The sequence below is a fragment of the Lithobates pipiens genome, unplaced genomic scaffold (assembly GCF_037356315.1).
Source record: "Lithobates pipiens isolate NorthernLeopardFrog02 unplaced genomic scaffold, aLitPip1_a1.2 Scaffold_1, whole genome shotgun sequence".
In the NCBI taxonomy this organism is placed as follows: Eukaryota; Metazoa; Chordata; class Amphibia; order Anura; family Ranidae; genus Lithobates; species Lithobates pipiens.
This window is the reverse complement of record NW_027507685.1, coordinates 109,187,679-109,213,626: the sequence shown is the minus strand read 5'-3', so window position 1 is coordinate 109,213,626 and position 25,948 is coordinate 109,187,679. Positions and strand designations below refer to the sequence as shown.

The window sequence follows — 25,948 nt, the reverse complement described above, 5'->3', positions numbered from 1 at the left end:
TTCGCGTGTGAAGGCGCGGCTGGAAGAAATGATGTTTGTTTAATTTGGAGAGCCTGACAGTGAGTGCGGCAGCTGGGGCCGGAGCGTGCGATCGCGAAGACTCCGGAACGCGGTGAGCTTCCAACTTTGTTACATTTTAGAGTGAAAATTGCAGAGCTGGTCCTTAAATGCGTAGCTTATTATTCCATCATTTATTGAAACGCCACAAAACGGAAATCATCAACATTTTCATCACAAATCCTAAAAATACTGTGCGTGTGTGTGTATATATATATATATATATATATATATATATATATATATATATATATATATATATATATACACACAGTATATACCTTGCAGCAGTTACAGGGATGAGACAAACCATTTTTACCACTGACAGAGGTGCGTACTACAATCTGCGTTTGTTTATCGATGTGAAACCTTTATATCCCAAAAGGAGAAAAACGGTTACTGTAACTGACTATAAAGTGTGAGCTGGAGTTCTCTTCACATTTGTTAGTGTATCTAAATCTGCCTGTCCATATAACACTCCCCTCCCACCCAGACTGACAAGTCTGCTGTTCCAGCCATGTGCTCCTTCATCCAGAGAGGCGAGGGGGGCGTCGTAATACAGGAGGCGTGTGACTGTCCAGATCATCAGATGAAAACAGCCTTTAAAAAAAAGAAAAGAAAGAAAACTAATGCAGCCACCACATCTAATGATTGGTAAGCTGCAATATATGACATTTCTGGTTTTGGGTATAACACCACCTAATACTAGAGAGATTCACACTATTCAGATAAAATATGGTGGACACCTGACCATCACACCCCTATCAGCTGTTGGCCTTCCTACTCCATATAAAGTTCACTGCACTGCAATTACACAGTGCTCACTGAACTACACTGCAACTACACAGTGTTCGCTGCCCTACACTGCAACTACACAGTGCTCACTGAACGACACTTCAACTACACAGTGTTCGCTGCCCTACACTGCAACTACACAGTGCCCGCTGCACTACACTGCAACTACACAGTGCTCGTTGCACTACACTGCAACTACACAGTGCTCGATGCACTACACTGTAACTACACAGTGTACACTGCAACTACACAGTGCTCACTGCACTACACTGCAAATATACAGTGCTCGCTTCCCTACACTGCAAGTACACAGTGCTCCCAGCCCTACACTGCAACTACACAGTGCTCGCTGCACTACACTGCAACTACACAGTGCTCACGGCCTTACACTAAAACTCCACAGTGCTCACTGCACTGCACTAAAACTCTACAGTGCTTGCTGCACTACACTAAAACTACACAGTGCTCGCTGCCCTACACTGCAACTACACAGTGGTCGCTGCCCTACACTGCAACTACACAGTGCTCACTGCCTACACTGCAACTACACAGTGCTCACTGCCTACACTGCAACTCCACGGTGCTCACTACACTGCAACTCCACAGTGCTCGCTGCACTACACTAAAACTCCACAGTGCTCGCTGCACTACACTAAAACTACACAGTGCTCGCTGCACTGCACTAAAACTACACATTGTTTGCTGCCCTGCACTGCAACTACACAGTGCTCACTGCACTACACTGCAACTACACAGTTCTCATTGCCCTACACTGCAACTACACAGTGCTCACTGCCCTACACTGCAACTGCACACTGATCACTGCAACTACACAGTGCTCACTGCACTACACTACAACTACACAGTGCTCACTGCCCTGCACTAAAACTACACAGTGCTCACTGCCACTACATACTGCTCACTGCCTTACACTGCAACTACATAGTACTCACAGCCCTACACTGGAACTACACAGTGCTCACTGCCCTACACTGCAACTATATAGTGCACACTGCACTACAACATACTGATCAGTGCCCTACACTGCAACTACACAGTGCTCACTGCACTACACTAAAACTCCACAGTGCTCACTGCCCTACACTGCAACTACACAGTGCTCACTTCCCTACACTGCAACTACACAGTGCTCACTGCCCTACACTGCAACTACACAGTGCTCACTGCCCTACACTGCAACTACACAGTGATCACTGCACTAGACTGCAACTATACAGTGCTCACTGCCTACGCTGCAACTACACATTGCTCACTGCCCTGCACTGCAACTACACAGTGCTCACTACCCTACACTGCAACTACACAGTGCTCACTGCACTACACAGTGCTCACTGCCCTACACTGCAACTACACAGTGCTCATTGCCCTACACTGCAACTACACAGTGCTCGCTGCCCTACACTGCAACTACACAGTGCTCGCTGCACTACACTGCAACTACACAGTGCTCCCTGCCACTACATACTGCTCTACACTGCAACTACATAGTGCTCACTGCCCTACACTGCAACTACACAGTGCTCACTGCCCTACACAGTGCTCACTGCACTACACTACAACATACTGCTCAGTGCCCTACACTGCAACTACACAGTGCTTACTGCACTACACTAATACTACATAGTGTTCACTGCACTACACTGCAACTACACAGTGCTCGCTGCACTACACTGCAACTACACAGTGCTCACTGCCTACACTGCAACTAAACAGTGCTCACTGCACTACAACTACAAAGTGCTCACTGCCCTACACTACAGCTAAACAGTGCTCACTGCCACTACATACTGCTCACTGCCCTACACTGCAATTACATAGTGCTCACTGCCCTACACTGCAACTACACAGTGCTCACTGCCCTACACTGCAGCTACACAGTGCTCACTGCCCTACACTGCAGCTACACAGTGCTCACTGCCCTAAACTGCAACTACACAGTGCTCACTGCACTACACTAAAATTACACAGTGCTCACTGCCTTACACTGTCACTACTTAGTGCTCACTGACCTAAACTGCAATAACATAGTACTCACTGTATTACAACAACATAGTGCTCACTGCCCTAAACGGCAACTACACAGTGCTCACTGCACTACAACTACACAGTGCTCACTGCACTACACTAAAACTACACATTGCTCACTGCCTTACACTGTCACTACTTAGTGCTCACTGTCCTACACTACAACATAGTGCTCACTGCACTACACTACAACTACACAGTGCTCACTACACTACAACAACATAGTGCTCACTGCACTACAGTGCAACTACACGGTTCTCACTACACTACAACATAGTGCTCATTGCCACTACATACTACTCACTGCCCTATACTGCAACTACACAGTGCTCACTGCACTACATTACAACATAGTGCTCACTGCACTACACTACAACAACATAGTGCTCACTGCACTACAGTGCAACTACACAGTGCTCACTACACTATAACAACATAGTGCTCACTGCCACTAGATACTGCTCACTGCCCTACACTGAAATTACACAGTGCTCACTGACCTACACTACAACTACACAGTGCTCACTGCACTACACTACAACAACATAGTGCTTACTGCACTACAAGGGCAACTACACAGTGCTCACTACACTACAACAGCATAGTGCTCACTGCCATTACATACTGCTCACTGCCCTACACTGAAATTACACAGTGCCCACTGACCTACACTATATCTACACAGTAATCACTACACTACACTAAAAATCCACAGTGCTTGCTGCACTACACTAAAACTACACAGTGGTCGCTGCCCTACACTGCAACTACACAGTGCTCACTGCCTACACTGCAACTACACAGTGCTCACTACACTGCAACTCCACAGGGCTCGCTGCACTACACTAAAACTCCACAGTGCTCGCTGCACTACACTAAAACTACACAGTGCTCGCTGCACTACACTAAAACTACACAGTGTTTGCTGCCCTGCACTGCAACTACACAGTGCTCACTGCACTACACTGCAACTACACAGTTCTCATTGCCCTACACTGCAACTACACAGTGCTCACTGCCCTACACTGCAACTGCACACTGATCACTGCAACTACACAGTGCTCACTACACTACAACTACACAGTGCTCACTGCCCTGCACTGAAACTACACAGTGCTCACTGCCACTACATACTGCTCACTGCCCTACACTGCAACTACACAGTGCTCACTGCCCTACACTGCAACTATATAGTGCTCACTGCACTACAACATACTGATCAGTGCCCTACACTGCAACTACACAGTGCTCACTGCACTACACTAAAACTCCACAGTGCTCACTGCACTACACTAAAACTCCACAGTGCTCACTGCCCTACACTGCAACTACACAGTGCTCACTGCCCTACACTGCAACTACACAGTGCTCACTGCCCTACACTGCAACTACACAGTGATCACTGCACTACACTGCAACTACACAGTGCTTGCTGCCTATGCTGCAACTACACAGTGCTCACTGCCCTGCACTGCAACTACACAGTGCTCACTACCCTACACTGCAACTACACAGTGCTCACTGCAATACACTGCAACTACACAGTGCTCACTGCCCTACACTGCAACTACACAGTGCTCACTGCCCTACACTGCAGCTACACAGTGCTCACTGCACTACACTACAACATACTGCTCACTGCCATAAACTGCAACTACACAGTGCTCACTGCACTACACTAAAATTACACAGTGCTCACTGCCTTACACTGTCACTACTTAGTGCTCACTGACCTAAACTGCAACAACATAGTGCTCACTGTATTACAACAACATAGTGCTCACTGCCCTAAACTGCAACTACACAGTGCTCACTGCACTACACTAAAAATACACATTGCTCACTGCCTTACACTGTCACTACTTAGTGCTCACTGACTTACACTACAACATAGTGCTCACTGCACTACACTACAACTACACAGTGCTCACTACACTACAACAACATGGTGCTCACTGCACTACAGTGCAACTACACGGTGCTCACTACACTACAACAACATAGTGCTCACTGCACTACAGTGCAACTACACAGTGCTCACTACACTACAACATAGTGCTCATTGCCACTACATACTACTCACTGCCCTATACTGCAACTACACAGTGCTCACTGCACTACATTACAACACAGTGCTCACTGCACTACACTACAACAACATAGTGCTCACTGCACTACAGTGCAACTACACAGTGCTCACTACACTATAACAACATAGTGCTCACTGCCACTAGATACTGCTCACTGCCCTACACTACAACTACACAGTGCTCACTACACTACAACAACATAGTGCTTACTGCACTACAGGGCAACTACACAGTGCTCACTACACTAGAACAGCATAGTGCTAACTGCCATTACATACTGCTCACTGCCCTACACTGAAATTACACAGTGCCCACTGACCTACACTATATCTACACAGTGCTCACTACACTACAACTACATAGTGCTCACTGACCTACACTGCCATTCTATACTTCTCGTTGCCCTACACTTCCCCTACATACTGCTCACTGCCCTACACTGCAAATAAACAGTACTACACTGCAACTGCACAGTGCTCACTGCACTACACTACAACAACATACTGCTCACGGCACTACAGTGCAATTGCACAGTGATCACTGCACTAGAGTGAAACTACACAGTGCTCACTGCACTACACTACAACATAGTGCTCACTGCCTTACACTGTCACTACTTAGTGCTCATGTACCTACAATACAACAACATAGTGCTCACTACACTACACTACAACTACACAGTGCTCACTACACTACAACAGCATAGTGCTCACTGCACTACAGTGGAACTACACAGTGCTCACTACACTACAACAACATAGTGCTCACTGCACTACAGTGCAACTACACAGTGCTCACTACACTACAACATAGTGCTCACTGCCACTACATACTACTCACTGCCCTATACTGCAGTTACACAGTGCTCACTGCACTACACTACAACATAGTGCTCACTGCACTACAGTGCAACTACACAGTGCTCACTACACTATAACAAAATAGTGCTCACTGCCACTAGATACTGCTCACTGCCCTACACTGAAATTACACAGTACTCACTGACCTACACTACAACTACACAGTGCTCACTGCACTACACTACAACAACATAGTGCTCACTGCACTACAGTGCAACTACACAGTGCTCACTACACTACACTGCAACAGCATAGTGCTCACTGTCATTACATACTGCTCACTGCCCTACACTGAAATTACACAGTGCCCACTGACCTACACTATATTTACACAGTGCTCACTACACTACAACTACATAGTGCTCACTGACTTACACTGCCATTCTATACTTCTCATTGCCCTACACTGCCCCTACATACTGCTCACTGCCCTACACTGCAACTACACAGTGCTCACTGCACTACACTACAACAACATAGTTCTCATGGCACTACAGTGCAATTACACAGTGATCATTGCACTACAGTGAAACTACACAGTGCTCACTGCACTACACTACAACAACATAGTGCTCACTGCCTTACACTGTCACTACTTAGTGCTCACTGACCTACACTACAACTACATAGTGCTCCCTGCCTTACACTACAACTACATAGTGCTAACTGCCTTACACTACAACTACATAGTGCTCACTGCCTTACACTATCACTACTTAGCTCTCACTGACCTACACTACAACTACATAGTGCTCACTGCCTTACACTACAACTACATAGTGCTCACTGACCTACACTGCCATTCTATACTTCTCATTGTCCTACACTGCCTGGCCCTACATACTACTCACTGCCCTATAATGCCACTACCTAGTGCCCACTGCACTGTAACTGCATACAGCTCACTGCCCTACTCTGCCACTACATACTTCTCACTGCACTACACTACAACTATATACCTATGACTGCACTGAAACTGCATACTTCTCACTGCACTGCCCCTACATACTGCTCACTGAAACGGCATACTGCTCACTGCACTGTACTGTAACTACATACTGTTCACTGCTTTACACTGCAACTACAAACGGCTCACTGCTCTACGCTGCCACTACATACTGCTCACTGTCCTACACTGCAACTACATATTGCTCTACACTGCAACTACATATGGCTCACTGCTCTATGTTGCCACTACATACTGCTCACTGCCCTACACTGCAATTACACAGTGCTCACTTACCTACACTACAACTACATAGTGCTCACTGACCTACACTACCATTCTATACTTCTCATTGCCCTACATTGCCCCTCCATACTGCTCTACACTGCAACTACACAGTGCTCACTGCACTATAGTGCAACTACACAGTGCTCCCTACACTACAGTGAAACTACACAGTGCTCACTGCACTACACGACAACAACATTGTGCTCACTGCCTTACACTGTCACTACTTAGTGCTCACTGACAAACACTACAACTACAGAGTGCTCACTGCCTTACACTACAACTACATAGTGCTCACTGACCTATAATGCCACTACCTAGTGCTCAGTGCAACTGCATACTGCTCACTGCCCTACACTGCCACTACATACTTCTCATTGCACTACACTGCAACTATATACCGATGACTGAACTGCAACTGCATACTTCTCACTGCACTGCCCCTACATACTGCTTATTGCAACTACATACTGCTCTCTGTCCTACACTGCAACTACATAGTGCTCACTGCTTTACACTGCAACTAAAAACGTCTCACTGCTCTACGCTATCACTACATACTGCTCACTGCCCTACACTGCAATTACATACTGCTCACTGCTCTACACTGCAACTACATACTGCTCATTGCAACTACATACTGCGCACTGCCCTACACTGCAACTACATACTGCTCACTGCTCTACACTGCAACGACAAATGGCTCACTGCTCTACGCTACCACTACATACTGCTCACTGCCCTACACTGCAACTACATACCACTCACTTCTCTACACTGCAACTACATACTGCTCATTGCTCTACACTGCAACTACAAATGGTTAACTGCTCTGCGTTGTCACTACATACTTCTCACTGCCCTACACTGCAACTACATACTGCTCACTGTTCTACACTGCAACTACATATTGTTCACTGCCCTACACTGCCACTACTTAGTAAGCACCATCCTACACTGCCACTACACAGTGCTCACTACACTACACTACAACAACATAGTGCTCACTGCACTACAGTGCAATTACGCACCGCTCACTGCACTACAGTACAACTACACAGTGCTCACTGCACTACACTACAACAACATAGTGCTCACTGCCTTACACTGCCACTACTTAGTACTCATTGACCTACACTACACCTACATAGTGCTCACTGCTCTACACTGCAACTACATACCGCTCACTGCCCTACACTGCAACTACATACTGCTTACTGCTCTACACTGCAACTACATACTGCTCTCTGCTCTACACTGCACCTACATATTGCTCACTGCCCTACACTGCCACTACTTAGTAAGCACCATCCTACACTGCCACTACACAGTGCTCACTACACTACACTACACTACAACAACATAGTGCTCACTGCACTACAGTGCAATTACGCACCGCTCACTGCACTACAGTACAACTACACAGTGCTCACTGCACTACACTACAACAACATAGTGCTCACTGCCTTACACTGCCACTACTTAGTACTCATTGACCTACACTACACCTACATAGTGCTCACTGCTCTACACTGCAACTACATACTGCTCACTGCCCTACACTGCAACTACATACTGCTTACTGCTCTACACTGCAACTACATACTGCTCTCTGCTCTACACTGCACCTACATATTGCTCACTGCCACTACTTAGTAAGCACCATCCTACACTGCCACTACACAGTGCTCACTACACTACAACAACATAGTGCTCACTGCACTACAGTGCAATTACGCACCGCTCACTGCACTACAGTGCAACTACACAGTGCTCACTGCACTACACTACAACAACATAGTGCTCACTGCCTTACACTGCCACTACTTAGTGTTCATTGACCTACACTACAACTACATAGTGCTCACTGCTCTACACTGCAACTACATACTACTCACTGCCCTACACTGCAACTACATACTGCTTACTGCTCTACACTGCAACTACATACTGCTCTACACTGCAACTACATACTGCTCACTGCCCTACACTGCAACTACATACTGCTCTATACTGCAACTGCATATTGCTCACTGCCCTACACTGCCACTACTTAGTAAGCACCATCCTACACTACCACTACACAGTGATCACGGCACTACACTACAACAACACAGTGCTCACTGCACTGCGGTGCAATTACGCACCACTCACTGCACTACAGTGCAACTACACCGTGCTCACTGCACTACACTACAACAACATAGTGCTCACTGCCTTACACTGCAATTACAAACGTCTCACTGCCCTACAATGCAAATACATACTGCTCACTGCTCTATACTGCAACTACAAAGGTCTCACTGCCCTGCACTGCAACTACACACTGCGCACTGCTCTACACTGAAACTACATACTAATCACCATCCTACACTGCCACTACACAGTGCTCACTGCACTACAGTGTAATAACGCACCACTCACTGCACTACAGTGCAACTACACAGTGCTCACTGCACTACACTGTCACTACTTAGTGCTCATTGACCTACACTACAACTACATAATACTCACTGTTCTACACTGCAACTACATACTGCTCACTGCCCTACACTGCAACTACATACTGCTCTACCTAGCTTCTAAATACTGCTCACTGACCTAGACTGTCACTACTTAGTGCTCACTGTCCTACACTGTCCCTACATACAGAACCCAGCCTGCTCTGTACTGCCACTAGGTACTGTACACGGACCTATACTGTTTTACTACTACATACTGCTCACTGCCATGCACTCACCTCCTGCTACATACCACACACTCCACAGCTATGCACTGCCATTATATACTACTCACTACCTGTGACTTCTCATCCAGGATCCCCCATTATCTGTGACTTCTCATCCAGGATCCCCCCTTATCTGTGACTTCCCATCCATGATCCCCCTTATCTGTGACTTCCCATCCATCATCCCCATTATCTGTAACTTCCCATCCAGGATCCCCACTTATCTGTGACTTCCCATCCAGGATCCCCACTTATCTGTGACTTCCCATCCAGGATCCCCCTGATCTGTGATTCCTATCCAGGATCCCCCCTTATCTGTGACTTCTCATCCAGGATCCCCCTTATCTGTGGCTTCCAATCCAGGATCCCCCCTTATCTGTGACTTCCCATCCAGGATCCCCCCTTATCTGTGACTTCCCATCCAGGATCCCCCTTATCTGTGACTTCCCATCCAGGATCCCCCCTTATCTGTGACTTCCCATCCAGGATCCCCCTTTATCTGTGACTTCCCATCCAGGATCCCCCTTATATGTGACTTCTCATCCAGGATCCCCCTTATCTGTGACTTTTCATCCAGGATCCCCCCTTATCTGTGACTTCCCATCCAGGATCCCCCCTTATCTGTGACTTCCCATCCAGGATCCCCCCTTATCTGTGGCCTCCCATCCAGGACCCCCCCCCCCCCCCTTATTTGTGACTTCCCATCCATATAATGGTGAGTAGTGAATCATATGATGGGATACACAGGTGGTGCAGAGCTGTATTTCCCGGCGCTGTCAGATAGCAGTATAAGGAGAGGGGAAAGGGACTGCCTGGAGCCTCCCTCCCCTTCATCTCCCATTCCTTCCACACTGTCCTGGGCTTCAGTTGGTGGCAGATCTCATACAGAATAGAGGATGATCCTCCTTCTCTCCATCGCTTCCCTTCTCTCCACAGCCACAGGTGAGTCCTGACATCATTATTGATGATTGATCCCCGTGCCTCATTCCCTGGGAAGCGTCTTCTTCTCATTCCTTCTCATTGTGGGACACGGATCTCCTGTACAGGATATAGATAGAGACAAGCAAATGGTAGATATCTATATTCTCTCTGTGCTGCTCTGAAGAGCTTACAATTCAATGAAGTAAGCAAAGGTCCAGTCCATCTGTCTGTCAGTCTCTGAAGATCGACCATATTCCTAAAGAAGCAACAGATCTATCTATTTATTTATCTATCTACAGCATGTCTATCGATCAATACTTCCATCAATCTACTGTATCTCTGTCTCGATCGACCCATCTCACTATCCATTTATCTATGCCACTCAGAAGAGCTTACAGTTCATATTAGCAATGAAGCAAATCTCTCGATTTATCTATCTATATATTTATTTATCTATTCTGCTGAGAACAATCTACAATTTACTTCAGTAAGCAAGGGTCTGTCTGACTGTCTGTCTGTCTGTGCCTCAATCAAGCCATCTAGCTATTCAAAGGAGCTTATAATAAAATTTAATAAAGAAGCAAATGTTCTATCTATCTATCTATCTATCTATCTATCTATCTATCTATCTATCTATCTATATATATATATATACAAACACACATACAGTATTTATTAATTAAATAGACCTATCTGTCTCTGTAGGTTATCTATTTGATACATAGATAGATCTGAGATAGATGGATAGATCTGAGATAGATTGGTAGATCTGAGATGGATAGATAGATAGATAGATATAGATCGATAGATCTGAGATGGATAGATAGATAGAAATAGTCTGAGATAGATGGATAGATCTGAGATGGATAGGTAGCTGAATGGATAGATCTGAGATGGATAGATAGATAGATAGATAGATAGATAGATAGATAGATAGATAGATAGATAGATAGATAGATCTGAGATAAGAAAGCAAGGGTCCAGTCTGTCTAATTAAATTTAAAGTTCTTCGGAGCAGGATGGATAGATAGAGGCATAAACAGACAGACAGGACCCTGGCTTCAAGGACCATTGCTTACTTATATAAGTTGTAAGCTCTTCTGCGCAAGATAGATAGATAGATCTGTTGGTACTTCACTAATATAAACTGTAAGCTCTTCTGAGCTGTATAGATAAATAGATAGTGAGATGGGTCAATCGAGACAGAGATAGATAGATGGAGGTGTTGATTGATATAGATAGATAATAGATAGATAAGCATTGGTTGATAGAGGCATAGATTTATAGATAGATGAATATAGATAAAAAAGTTAGATATATACTGTAGATTTGCTTCCTTTTAAAAATAAATTGTAAACTCTTCTGAGTAGCATAGATAGATAGATATAATAGAGAGATAGATCTATCTATCTCTCTATCTATTATATCTATCTATCCTGCTCAGAAAAAAAACTTCTTTCAATTTAATTAAGAAATCAAGGGTCCTGCCTGTCTGTCCGTCTATCTATCCATGTATCTATTTCAGACCTATATATAGTGATGGACGAACTTCCGACGGGACGTTTCGCGAACGCGAAACGCGAACGGACACAAACGTTCGCGAAAACGACCGTTCGCCGCGGGCTCCATTGACTTCAATGGGAGGCGAATTTCGCAAACCTTTAGGTCGAATTTGCGGCCACGGGGTAATTATTAGGGGGTAGCACGTAGTCCCACCACCTGGACAATAGCATAATACATGTATGAGGTGAATTTGGGATCGATAACTACAAGCATTTTTTTTTTATTTGGGAAATTGTTCTGACAATTCAGGACTATGGAGCTAATGAAGGCAATGGAGGAGAGGGAAGGTCAGGGACCAGGGTAGGCAAACAAGAGGGTGCAGGAGATACAGAGCACTGACAGCAGCACCGTAATACAGAGCACTGACATCAGCACCGTGACATACAGCGCTGACAGCAGCTCCGTGACATACAGCGCTGACAGCAGCTCCGTGACATACAGCGCTGACAGCAGCTCCGTGACATACAGCGCTGACAGCAGCTCCGTGACATACAGCGCTGACAGCAGCTCCGTGACATACAGCGCTGACAGCAGCTCCGTGACATACAGCGCTGACAGCAGCACCGTGACATACAGCGCTGACAGCAGCTCCGTGACATACAGCGCTGACAGCAGCTCCGTGACATACAGCGCTGACAGCAGCTCCGTGACATACAGCACTGACAGCAGCTCCGTGACATACAGCGCTGACAGCAGCTCCGTGACATACAGCGCTGACAGCAGCACCGTGACATACAGCGCTGACAGCAGCTCCGTGACATACAGCGCTGACAGCAGCTCCGTGACATACAGCGCTGACAGCAGCTCCGTGACATACAGCGCTGACAGCAGCTCCGTGACATACAGCGCTGACAGCAGCTCCGTGACATACAGCGCTGACAGCAGCACCGTGACATACAGCGCTGACAGCAGCTCCGTGACATACAGCGCTGACAGCAGCTCCGTGACATACAGCGCTGACAGCAGCTCCGTGACATACAGCACTGACAGCAGCTCCGTGACATACAGCGCTGACAGCAGCTCCGTGACATACAGCGCTGACAGCAGCACCGTGACATACAGCGCTGACAGCAGCTCCGTGACATACAGCGCTGACAGCAGCTCCGTGACATACAGCGCTGACAGCAGCTCCGTGACATACAGCGCTGACAGCAGCTCCGTGACATACAGCGCTGACAGCAGCTCCGTGACATACAGCGCTGACAGCAGCTCCGTGACATACAGCGCTGACAGCAGCTCCGTGACATACAGCGCTGACAGCAGCTCCGTGACATACAGCGCTGACAGCAGCTCCGTGACATACAGCGCTGACAGCAGCTCCGTGACATACAGCGCTGACAGCAGCTCCGTGACATACAGCGCTGACAGCAGCTCCGTGACATACAGCGCTGACAGCAGCACCGTAAGCAGCCCCAGGAGGAAGTCAGCACAGCACAGGGATGGTGTGATCCCCTCATAATAAGAACCCCCAGGAGGAAGTCAGCACAGCACAGGGATGGTGGGAGCCCCTCATAATAAGAACACCCAGGAGGAAGTCAGCACAGCACAGGGATGGTGGGAACCCCTCATAATAAGCAGCCCCAGTAGAAATATGACACCGCTCAACCTCTTCAAAGAGGAGGGTAGGGGCATATAGTACGGTGTGCTTTTTTGGGTCAGGGAAGTGAGCCAAATGAATTAAGAAGGTCTGTGTGCTTGATTCCAAAAATTGTTTATAGACATATACATGGTCTACTGATCACATGTGTTGAATTCCTCCGAGATCCATGCCTCATTCATTTTTAGAAATGTGAGGTAGTTAACACTGTGGTGAGCTAGGCGAGTACGCTTATCGGTCACAATCCCCCCTGCTGCGCTGAACGTCCTTTCGGACAGGACACTGGATGAGGGGCAAGCCAACAGTTCGATTGCAAATTGGGCAAGCTCTGGCCAGAGGTCAAGCCTGCCCACCCAGTAGTCTAGGGGTTCATCACTCCTCAGAGCGTCCACATCGGCCGTTAACCCAATGTAGTCGGACACCTGACGGTCTAGGCGTTCCCTGATGCTGGATCCGGATGACACCTGTCGATGGGTCGGCTGAAAGAATGACCTCATATCCGAAGTCACCAACACATCTTCAAACCGGCCTCTTCTTGCAGGCGCTGTTGGATTGGTACCCGCAACTCCTTCTCTGGGAGTGGAAATTGCTCCTCTGCCAGTGCACGCAAAAGCAGAATGCAGCATTTCTCGAAGCAAGGCCTGGAAGTGCTGCATTCTGACAGCCCTCTGCGACGGCGGTAACATTTCCGCCATTTTGTGTTTGTACCGGGGGTCTAAGTACGTTGCCACCCAGTACTGGTCCTTGACCCTCATGCTTTTTATACGGGGGTCCCTATTAAAACACTGGAGCATGAAGGCCCCCATTTGCACTAAAGTGGAAGCGGTGTGGTGGCCTGGCTCCTGCTCATCATCCAGGATAATGTCGTCCTCTTCATTCTCCTCTCCCCATCCTCGCACAACAGGGATCCCAGAAAGGTTTAAAGCATGCTCTTCTTGCTCCTGCTCATCCGCCCCGGCACCATCCTCCTCTGACTCCTCATCAGACTCCTGTTGTTGACTTGTCTCAGATAGAGTAGCCCCCCCTGGGAATTCATCCAGCATTGCGACTTCCTCATCTTCCCGCTCCTGCTCCTCCACAGCCTGATCAATGACACGACGCAATGCACGCTCCAGAAAGAAGGCATAAGGTACCATGTCACTGATGGCGCCATGGCTGCGACTGACCAGTTTGGTGATCTCCTCAAATGGCCGCAGAAGTCTGCATGTGTCGCGCATGAGCAGCCACTGGCGCGGTGAAAAAAAACCCAGCTCCCCAGAACCGTTTCTTTCGCAGAGTTCATACAGGTAGACGTTAACTGCACGTTTCTGCTGGAGCAGCCTATCAAGCATATAGAAGGTTGAGTTCCATCGCGTCGGGCAATCGCAAATAAGACGTCTGACCGGCAGATGGTGTCGCCGCTGAATGTCAGCAAGGCGAGCCATGGCCGTGTAAGATCTTCTGAAATGGGCCGAGATTTTCCTTGCCTGCCGCAAGATGTCCTGGACCCCAGGGTATTTGACAAGGAATCGCTGCACGACCAAGTTTAAGACGTGTGCCATGCACGGCACGTGCGTGATTTTGCCCTGTTTCAATGCGCTAAGCAGATTGGCACCGTTGTCACACACCACTTTACCAACTGTCAAATTGAGCGGTGTTAGCCACTCATCTGCCTGTGAACGCAAAGCTGAAAGGAGTGCCGGGCCAGTGTGGCTCTTTGCTTCCAGGCACAACAGACGCAGCACGGCATGGCAACGTCTCACCTGGCATGTGGAATAGGTTCTGGGGAGCTTGGGCGGTGCAGTGGAAGAGACGCTAGCAGCGGAAAAGGAGGAGGCAGCTGAGGAGGAGAGGGAGGAGGATGGAGTAGGAGGAGGAGAAGAAGAGTCAGGCCTGCATGCAATCCGTGGCGGTAAAACCAAATCTACACGGGTGCCACGGGTTACATGCTTGACGGCCGTCAGAAGGTTCACCCAGTGGGCAGTAAAACTGATATACCTTCCCTGCCCGTGTTTGCTAGACCACGTGTCTGTGGTCAGATGTATCTTGGCACCGACACTGTGTGCCAGAGATACATTCACTTGCCGCTGAACATGGCCATATAGCTCTGGGATGCCCTTCTCTGAGAAATACTTCCTTCCTGGGACCTTCCATTGTGGTGTTCCAATGGCCACAAATTTGCGAAAGGCCTCCGAGTCCACCAGTTTATATGGCAGTAGTTGGCGGGCTATGAGTTCTGACAAGCCAGCCGCCAACCGTTGGGCAAGAGGGTTATCCGGCGTCATCATTTTTTTACGCTCAAACATTAGGCCCACGGAAGCCTGCCTTTTTGCAGAAAAATGTGAGCTTGGCGTGATGGAAGGTGGAGTGGAGGACAATTGTGAGGAGAGAGGAGAAGGAGAAGTAGAAGACGAGGCTGGACGGTGAGAGCCTGCAGTGTGGCTTTGTGTGTTCCGTTGCTCCCACTGGGCTCGGTGATGGCTGCTCATGTGCCTTCTTAAGGCGGTCGTCCCTAGGTGAGTATTGGGCTTACCGCGACTAACGCGTTGACTGCAAAGATTGCAGATGGCAACGCTATTGTCAGCAGCGGACACGTTAAAAAAAGCCCACACTGCGGAGCCATGTGCCGGTGTCCTGGGAGCGCCAGATGTGACCGTACATGGTCGATGACTCGCTCCTGATACATTTGCAGTCTGCTTTGTCCCTGCTGTGCAATGTAAGTCATTGCTGCTTCTCCTCCCTATCTGCTGGTCCATATCTCCCTCTGAACTCCCCTCCTCTTCCTCTCTTGTGGGCACCCACGTGACATCACTAGACACGTCATCATCAACGTCACCTTCCCCACCGCTATAAGTAGAGTAGGCAGCAACACCGGGGACCAACCTCCTCATTGGGCTGATCTGGGTACTGGCGTCAGACTGCTGAGTAGCGCTTGTTGCTACCTCCTCTTCCTGATCCAATACCAAGAGTGGCTGCGCATCAGAAATGTCCTCTTGATATGGATCGGAAAATAATTCCAGTGACTCAAGCGGAAGGTATGTGGTGGTGGTGGTGGTGGTCGTGTTGTTGGTGGTAGTGTCTTTGGGGGTGCACATAGCAGAGAGTGAAGAAGAGGGTGCAGATCGAGAGGATGAGGAGGGTGCAGAAGAGTAAGGCTGAGCGAGCCACTCAACCAAGTCTGGTGCATCCTTTAAAGTAATTGAACGCACCTTCTGCAACTTCCCACTTTGGCTCAAGCCTGTTGCTCCTGCCCTACCCCTACCACCCCTGCGGAAGGGCCTGCCTCTTCCTCTGCATGTCATTTTTTAAATGACCCTGTGACAAAACTCTTAGTCCCTATACCGCTGAAGGACTGCTGCAGTATAGGTGAGCGGTCAGCAGTGGTGCACGTCAACCCTATCTATTGTGGACCTATAGCGGTCCTTACAGAACAGCAGACTGTACCGCACTCAAGCCTATGTACCGTAGCACCCTATACCAAGTTACCAGTCCTTATAAGAACTTTTGTGGACCAAGCAGGTTGTGTATTAGTGTTTAGCAGACTGTACGTCAGTCCCTATACCGCTGAAGGACTGCTGCAGTATAGGGCAGCGGTCAGCAGTGGTGCACGTCAACCCTATCTATTGTGGACCGATAGCGGTCCTTACAGAACAGCAGACTGTACCGCACTCAAGCCTATGTACCGTAGCACCCTATACCAAGTTACCAGTCCTTATAAGAACTTTTGTGGACCAAGCAGGTTGTGTATTAGTGTTTAGCAGACTGTACGTCAGTCCCTATACCGCTGAAGGACTGCTGCAGTATAGGGCAGCGGTCAGCAGTGGTGCACGTCAACCCTATCTATTGTGGACCGATAGCGGTCCTTACAGAACAGCAGACTGTATCGCACTCAAGCCTATGTACCGTAGCACCCTATACCAAGTTACCAGTCCTTATAAGAACTTTTGTGGACCAAGCAGGTTGTGTATTAGTGTTTAGCAGACTGTACGTCAGTCCCTATACCGCTGAAGGACTGCTGCAGTATAGGGCAGCGGTCAGCAGTGGTGCACGTCAACCCTATCTATTGTGGACCTATAGCGGTCCTTACAGAACAGCAGACTGTACCGCACTCAAGCCTATGTACCGTAGCACCCTATACCAAGTTACCAGTCCTTATAAGAACTTTTGTGGAACAAGCAGGTTGTGTGTTAGTGATTAGCAGACTGTACGTCAGTCCCTATACCGCTGAAGGACTGCTGCAGTATAGGTGAGCGGTCAGCAGTGGTGCACGTCAACCCTATCTATTGTGGACCGATAGCGGTCCTTACAGAACAGCAGACTGTACCGCACTCAAGCCTATGTACCGTAGCACCCTATACCAAGTTACCAGTCCTTATAAGAACTTTTGTGGACCAAGCAGGTTGTGTATTAGTGTTTAGCAGACTGTACGTCAGTCCCTATACCGCTGAAGGACTGCTGCAGTATAGGGCAGCGGTCAGCAGTGGTGCACGTCAACCCTATCTATTGTGGACCTATAGCGGTCCTTACAGAACAGCAGACTGTACCGCACTCAAGCCTATGTACCGTAGCACCCTATACCAAGTTACCAGTCCTTATAAGAACTTTTGTGGAACAAGCAGGTTGTGTGTTAGTGATTAGCAGACTGTACGTCAGTCCCTATACCGCTGAAGGACTGCTGCAGTATAGGTGAGCGGTCAGCAGTGGTGCACGTCAACCCTATCTATTGTGGACCGATAGCGGTCCTTACAGAACAGCAGACTGTACCGCACTCAAGCCTATGTACCGTAGCACCCTATACCAAGTTACCAGTCCTTATAAGAACTTTTGTGGACCAAGCAGGTTGTGTATTAGTGTTTAGCAGACTGTACGTCAGTCCCTATACCGCTGAAGGACTGCTGCAGTATAGGGCAGCGGTCAGCAGTGGTGCACGTCAACCCTATCTATTGTGGACCGATAGCGGTCCTTACAGAACAGCAGACTGTACCGCACTCAAGCCTATGTACCGTAGCACCCTATACCAAGTTACCAGTCCTTATAAGAACTTTTGTGGAACAAGCAGGTTGTGTGTTAGTGATTAGCAGACTGTACGTCAGTCCCTATACCGCTGAAGGACTGCTGCAGTATAGGGCAGCGGTCAGCAGTGGTGCACGTCAACCCTATCTATTGTGGACCGATAGCGGTCCTTACAGAACAGCAGACTGTACCGCACTCAAGCCTATGTACCGTAGCACCCTATACCAAGTTACCAGTCCTTATAAGAACTTTTGTGGAACAAGCAGGTTGTGTGTTAGTGATTAGCAGACTGTACGTCAGTCCCTATACCGCTGAAGGACTGCTGCAGTATAGGTGAGCGGTCAGCAGTGGTGCACGTCAACCCTATCTATTGTGGACCGATAGCGGTCCTTACAGAACAGCAGACTGTACCGCACTCAAGCCTATGTACCGTAGCACCCTATACCAAGTTACCAGTCCTTATAAGAACTTTTGTGGAACAAGCAGGTTGTGTGTTAGTGATTAGCAGACTGTACGTCAGTCCCTATACCGCTGAAGGACTGCTGCAGTATAGGTGAGCGGTCAGCAGTGGTGCACGTCAACCCTATCTATTGTGGACCGATAGCGGTCCTTACAGAACAGCAGACTGTACCGCACTCAAGCCTATGTACCGTAGCACCCTATACCAAGTTACCAGTCCTTATAAGAACTTTTGTGGACCAAGCAGGTTGTGTATTAGTGTTTAGCAGACTGTACGTCAGTCCCTATACCGCTGAAGGACTGCTGCAGTATAGGGCAGCGGTCAGCAGTGGTGCACGTCAACCCTATCTATTGTGGACCGATAGCGGTCCTTACAGAACAGCAGACTGTACCGCACTCAAGCCTATGTACCGTAGCACCCTATACCAAGTTACCAGTCCTTATAAGAACTTTTGTGGAACAAGCAGGTTGTGTGTTAGTGATTAGCAGACTGTACGTCAGTCCCTATACCGCTGAAGGACTGCTGCAGTATAGGGCAGCGGTCAGCAGTGGTGCACGTCAACCCTATCTATTGTGGACCGATAGCGGTCCTTACAGAACAGCAGACTGTACCGCACTCAAGCCTATGTACCGTAGCACCCTATACCAAGTTACCAGTCCTTATAAGAACTTTTGTGGAACAAGCAGGTTGTGTGTTAGTGATTAGCAGACTGTACGTCAGTCCCTATACCGCTGAAGGACTGCTGCAGTATAGGTGAGCGGTCAGCAGTGGTGCACGTCAACCCTATCTATTGTGGACCGATAGCGGTCCTTACAGAACAGCAGACTGTACCGCACTCAAGCCTATGTACCGTAGCACCCTATACCAAGTTACCAGTCCTTATAAGAACTTTTGTGGACCAAGCAGGTTGTGTATTAGTGTTTAGCAGACTGTACGTCAGTCCCTATACCGCTGAAGGACTGCTGCAGTATAGGGCAGCGGTCAGCAGTGGTGCACGTCAACCCTATCTATTGTGGACCGATAGCGGTCCTTACAGAACAGCAGACTGTACCGCACTCAAGCCTATGTACCGTAGCACCCTATACCAAGTTACCAGTCCTTATAAGAACTTTTGTGGACCAAGCAGGTTGTGTATTAGTGTTTAGCAGACTGTACGTCAGTCCCTATACCGCTGAAGGACTGCTGCAGTATAGGGCAGCGGTCAGCAGTGGTGCACGTCAACCCTATCTATTGTGGACCGATAGCGGTCCTTACAGAACAGCAGACTGTACCGCACTCAAGCCTATGTACCGTAGCACCCTATACCAAGTTACCAGTCCTTATAAGAACTTTTGTGGAACAAGCAGGTTGTGTGTTAGTGATTAGCAGACTGTACGTCAGTCCCTATACCGCTGAAGGACTGCTGCAGTATAGGGCAGCGGTCAGCAGTGGTGCACGTCAACCCTATCTATTGTGGACCGATAGCGGTCCTTACAGAACAGCAGACTGTACCGCACTCAAGCCTATGTACCGTAGCACCCTATACCAAGTTACCAGTCCTTATAAGAACTTTTGTGGACCAAGCAGGTTGTGTATTAGTGTTTAGCAGACTGTACGTCAGTCCCTATACCGCTGAAGGACTGCTGCAGTATAGGGCAGCGGTCAGCAGTGGTGCACGTCAACCCTATCTATTGTGGACCGATAGCGGTCCTTACAGAACAGCAGACTGTACCGCACTCAAGCCTATGTACCGTAGCACCCTATACCAAGTTACCAGTCCTTATAAGAACTTTTGTGGACCAAGCAGGTTGTGTATTAGTGTTTAGCAGACTGTACGTCAGTCCCTATACCGCTGAAGGACTGCTGCAGTATAGGGCAGCGGTCAGCAGTGGTGCACGTCAACCCTATCTATTGTGGACCGATAGCGGTCCTTACAGAACAGCAGACTGTACCGCACTCAAGCCTATGTACCGTAGCACCCTATACCAAGTTACCAGTCCTTATAAGAACTTTTGTGGAACAAGCAGGTTGTGTGTTAGTGATTAGCAGACTGTACGTCAGTCCCTATACCGCTGAAGGACTGCTGCAGTATAGGGCAGCGGTCAGCAGTGGTGCACGTCAACCCTATCTATTGTGGACCGATAGCGGTCCTTACAGAACAGCAGACTGTACCGCACTCAAGCCTATGTACCGTAGCACCCTATACCAAGTTACCAGTCCTTATAAGAACTTTTGTGGAACAAGTGAGTTGTGAATGTTTAGCAGACTGCAGCAGAAGGGCAGCAGTCAAGTATAATATCCTTTCTATATTTGGAAGAAAGAATATTATACATGTACAAGCCTATTACTGTACCACTGATACCAGTCCTGAAAAGAACCTTTGTGGAACTAATAATAACAGCAAGTCTTTAAAATTACCCTCACTGCCTGACAACACTGCTTCCTTCCTGTCCCTATACAAATTGGCAAAAAAAGAGAACGATTAGTGGTTACTGGAACAGCTCTTTTGTGGACCTTGATAGTAACAGCTAATGATGATGATGATGATGATGATGATGAAAGACTAATCTGGCTGTCCCTGTAGCATACACCGTCCTTTCCCTTTCTCTAAACTAACAAAAGACACTCAGGCTGCTGCAAGAATCAGCAGCACAGCAAACCTATCAACACCTAACACCTATACCAGTCCTGAAAAGAACTTTTGTGTACCAAATAGCTAGTGGTTTATCTCTCCCTACTCCACACAGGAACCTGTCCCTATCGTAACAGAAGAAAGAATGTAAAATGGCCACCGGATCGGGTGTATTTATAGGTTAGGGGGAATGTACAAGTGTCCATGTGCTGTCATGTCTCAATTGGCTGTCCTGTATCACATGATAAACGTGTCACCAAAGGTTAAAGTTCTTGTATACATTAAACACGTAAGTCCGCCGCGGCGAACGACGGAAAAAGGCGTTCGAACGTGCGGACCGCGAATGTCGGAAATTCGCCGCGAAACGACCGCCGGGCGAACCGTTCGGCCATCACTACCTATATATATATCTCTATCTATCCCTCTATCTTTCTATTAGACAGATAGATAACCTACAGAGATTGACAGATAGGTCTGAGTTAGATAGATATAATATAATAGATAGGACCCTGGCTATAATGAATTGTTAGCTCTTGGACCAGAATTTCTAGAACACTTGGTGTGTTGGGTTTGCATAGTGTGTCTTCTCCCCATCCTCCTGATTTATGAAGGTTGGGAAGTGTGTGATCCCGGATAATCCCGGAAGGATTGCGGATGTTTTATGACAATGGAGTGACACTACGGGGTATGTGAGATCCCATCCCGAGAGGAGGAACATCCACATCTATGGATTGCACATCACTGCCGTCATATCTCCTCTATAGGGCTTTCACCCCCCCCTATTCATTGTACACCTTGTTCCCCACATTCTTCTACTTGGGGGTACATTCCCCTCTTCAGTACGATGGAAGTCTCTTATCTTCATAGTAATGATCTATTCATGAAGCATGGACTGTGACTTTCATTCATCAAACCTTCTCTGCTGGAGAGCCAATCACTGTCATAGAAAACACATGGACCTGGAAGATTCACCTGCAGAGAATGTGGGGTGAATGTCAGCCCGCATTATAAATACACTCCTGACCCCCTTCATGGTGAAGAAAAATCAGATCCGAATGCCAGGACGCGATTTTTGCGACTTTGACATGCGTTAGTAAATCTGTACATATCATCGCAACGATACCGTGTATCCGAGGGGATTATACCACGTCTTTTCAGGACAAATTGGACGTTCATTTGGAGGTAACCGGTTATGAGGAGATTCTGATTTATTATCAAAGGGAAATTGGCAAATATAGTTTCTACTGCCATGACCTACCACCAAAGAACAACCCAACATACACTGTTACCAAAAGTATGGAGACACTTGCCTTTACACACACATAAACTTTAATGAAACACCAATGAAAGGCCTGGTGCCCCACCTGTATTACCAAAAGTATTGGGATGCCTGCCTTTACACACACATAAACTTTAATGTCATCCCAGTCTTAGTCCGTAGGGTTCAATATTGAGTTGGCCCACCCTTTGCATCTATAACAGGTTCAACTCTTCTGGGAAGGCCATCCACAAGGTTTAGGAGTGTGTCTATGGGAATGTTTGACCATTCTTCCAGAAGAGCATTTGTGAGGTCAGGCACTGATGTTGGACGAGAAGACCTGGCTTGCAGTCTCCGCTCTTTAAATCCCCACCAAAGGTGTTCTATGGGATTGATGGGATTGAGGCAAGGACTTTGTGCAAGCCAATCAAGTTCCTCCACCCCAAACTCGCTCATTCATGTCTTTATGGATCTTGCTTTGTGCACTGGTCCAAATCATTTGGTGGAGGGGGGATTATGGTGTGGGGTTGTTTTGTAGGGGCTGGGCTTGGCCCCTTAGTTTCAGTGAGGAGGAACTTTTAAGGCTTCATAGGTGGTCTATCGAGGTCAAGCCAGTCAAGTTCCTCCACCCCAAACTCGCTGATCCATGTCTTTATGGACCTTGCTTTGTGCACTGGTGGGCAGTCATGTTGGAACAGGAAGGGGCCATCCCCAAACTGTTCCCACAAAGTTGGGAGCGTGAAATTGTCCAAAATGTTTTGGTATGCTGACGCCTTAAGAGAATTCCCTTCACTGGAACTAAGGGGCCAAGCCCAACCCCTGAAAAACAACCCCACACCATAATCCCCCCTCTACCAAACTATTTGGACCAGTGCACAAGGCAAGGTCCATAAAGACATGGATGAGCAAGTTTGGAGTGGAGGAACTTGACTGGCTTGACCTCGATAGACCACCTATGAAGCCTTAAAAGTTCCTCCTCGCTGGAACTAAGGGACCAAGCCCAACCCTTGAAAAATAACCCCCACACCATAACCCCCCCCCCCCCTTCCACCAAATGATTTGGACCAGTGCACAAAGCAAGATCCACAAAGACATGGATGAGCGAGTTTGGGGTGGAGGAACTTGACTGGGCTGCACAGAGTCCTGACCTCAACCCGATAGAAGACCTTTGGGATGAAATAGAGCGAGCCAGGCCTTCTCCTCCAACATCAGCGCCTGACTTCACAAATGCGCTTCTGGAAGAATGGTCAAACATCCCCATAGACACACTCCTAAACCTTGTGGACGGCCTTCCCAGAAGAGTTGAAGCTGTTATAACGGCAAAGGGTGAGCCAACTCAATATTGAACCCTATGGACTAAGACTGGGAGGCCATTAAAGTTCATGTGCGTGTAAAGGCAGGCGTCCCAATACTTTTGTTAATATAAACACTCCTGCTTCCGACGATCGCAGCAATGCCACATATGTTAATTGTTGTTTGTACCTGTAGTACGGCCTGGAAACAAAAGTGCACATTTCCTTTTTTTTTTTTTTATTCTACCCAAAACACTAAATGGAAACATGTTCTTACCTAGAATACACTGAAACTACATTTTAAAAATTCCCTTTTTTTATTTTTATTTTTTACCTAAAATATACTGAACCAGACCTTTGACCACGACTTTGACACAGAGCATGACTTTTGACCCCAACTCTCACACCGACCGAAATCAAACCGCGATCAAGCTATTTTATCTTTATTTTTTTTATATGATGACGATTATTATTCAGAGGGAGGGACATTTCTGCCCATTCTTCTTTGTAAAATATCTCAAGCTCTGTCAGATTGGATGGAGAGCGTCTGTGAGGAGCAGTTCTCAAGTCTTGCCACAGATTCTCAATGGGATTTCGGTCTGGACTGTGACTGGGCCATTCTAACACATGAATATGCTTTGATCTAAACCATTCCATTGTAGTTCTGGCTGGATGTTTCGGGGCGTTGTCCTGCTGGAATGTGAACCTCTGCCCCGGTCTCAAGTCTTTTGCAGACTCTTATGCCGTGTAGACACGATCGGAATTCTCGTCGGAAAAAGCTATGATGGTTTTGCCGACAGAATTCCGACGGAATTCGGCTCAAGCTGTCTTGCCTACACATGGTCACATCAAATTCCGATTGTTTAGAACGCGTGGCGTACAACATGTACGACTGGACTAGAAAAAGGAAGTTCAATAGCCAGTAGCCAATAGCTTCCGTCTCGTAGTTGAATCTGAGCATGCGTGATTTTTGGCATGTCGGAATTGCATACACACGATCGGAATTACCGATGTAAATTTTCCCGACGGAAAAACTTTCTAACATGCTATAATTTTTTGGCTGGCGGAAATTCGGACAGCTAAATTCCGAGGGAGCTTACACACGGTCGCATTTTCCGATGAAAAGCTTTCATCTGTCTTTTTCTGGCTGGAATTCCGATCGTGTGTACGCAGCATAACAGGTTTTCTTCTAAGATTGTCCTGTATTTGTCTCCATCCATCGTCCCGTCAACAATGACCAGATTCCCGGCCCCTACTGAAGAAAAACATCCCCACCACATGATGCTTCCACCACCATGTCTCACGGTGGGGATGGAGTGTTCAGGGTGATGTGCAGTGTTAGTTTTCCCCTACATAGTGTTTTGCCTTTAGGCCAAAAAGTTGAATTTTGGTCTCCTCTGACCAGATCACCTTCTTGCACATGTTTGCTGTGTCCCCCACATGG

The 25,948-nt window shown here is 47.6% G+C and overlaps 1 protein-coding gene across 1 annotated transcript in view; it reads left to right on the top strand.

Moving 5' to 3' along the window:
* The first annotated feature begins 10,548 nt into the window (after positions 1–10,548).
* LOC143964037 (relaxin receptor 1-like) overlaps positions 10,549–25,948 on the top strand; it is a 213,937-nt gene continuing 198,537 nt past the window's right edge. Inside the window, exon 1 of the mRNA XM_077473781.1 lies at positions 10,549–10,752. Coding sequence (XP_077329907.1) covers positions 10,707–10,752 — 46 coding nt within the window. The 5' untranslated portion in view covers positions 10,549–10,706. The remainder of the gene's footprint in view (positions 10,753–25,948) is intronic.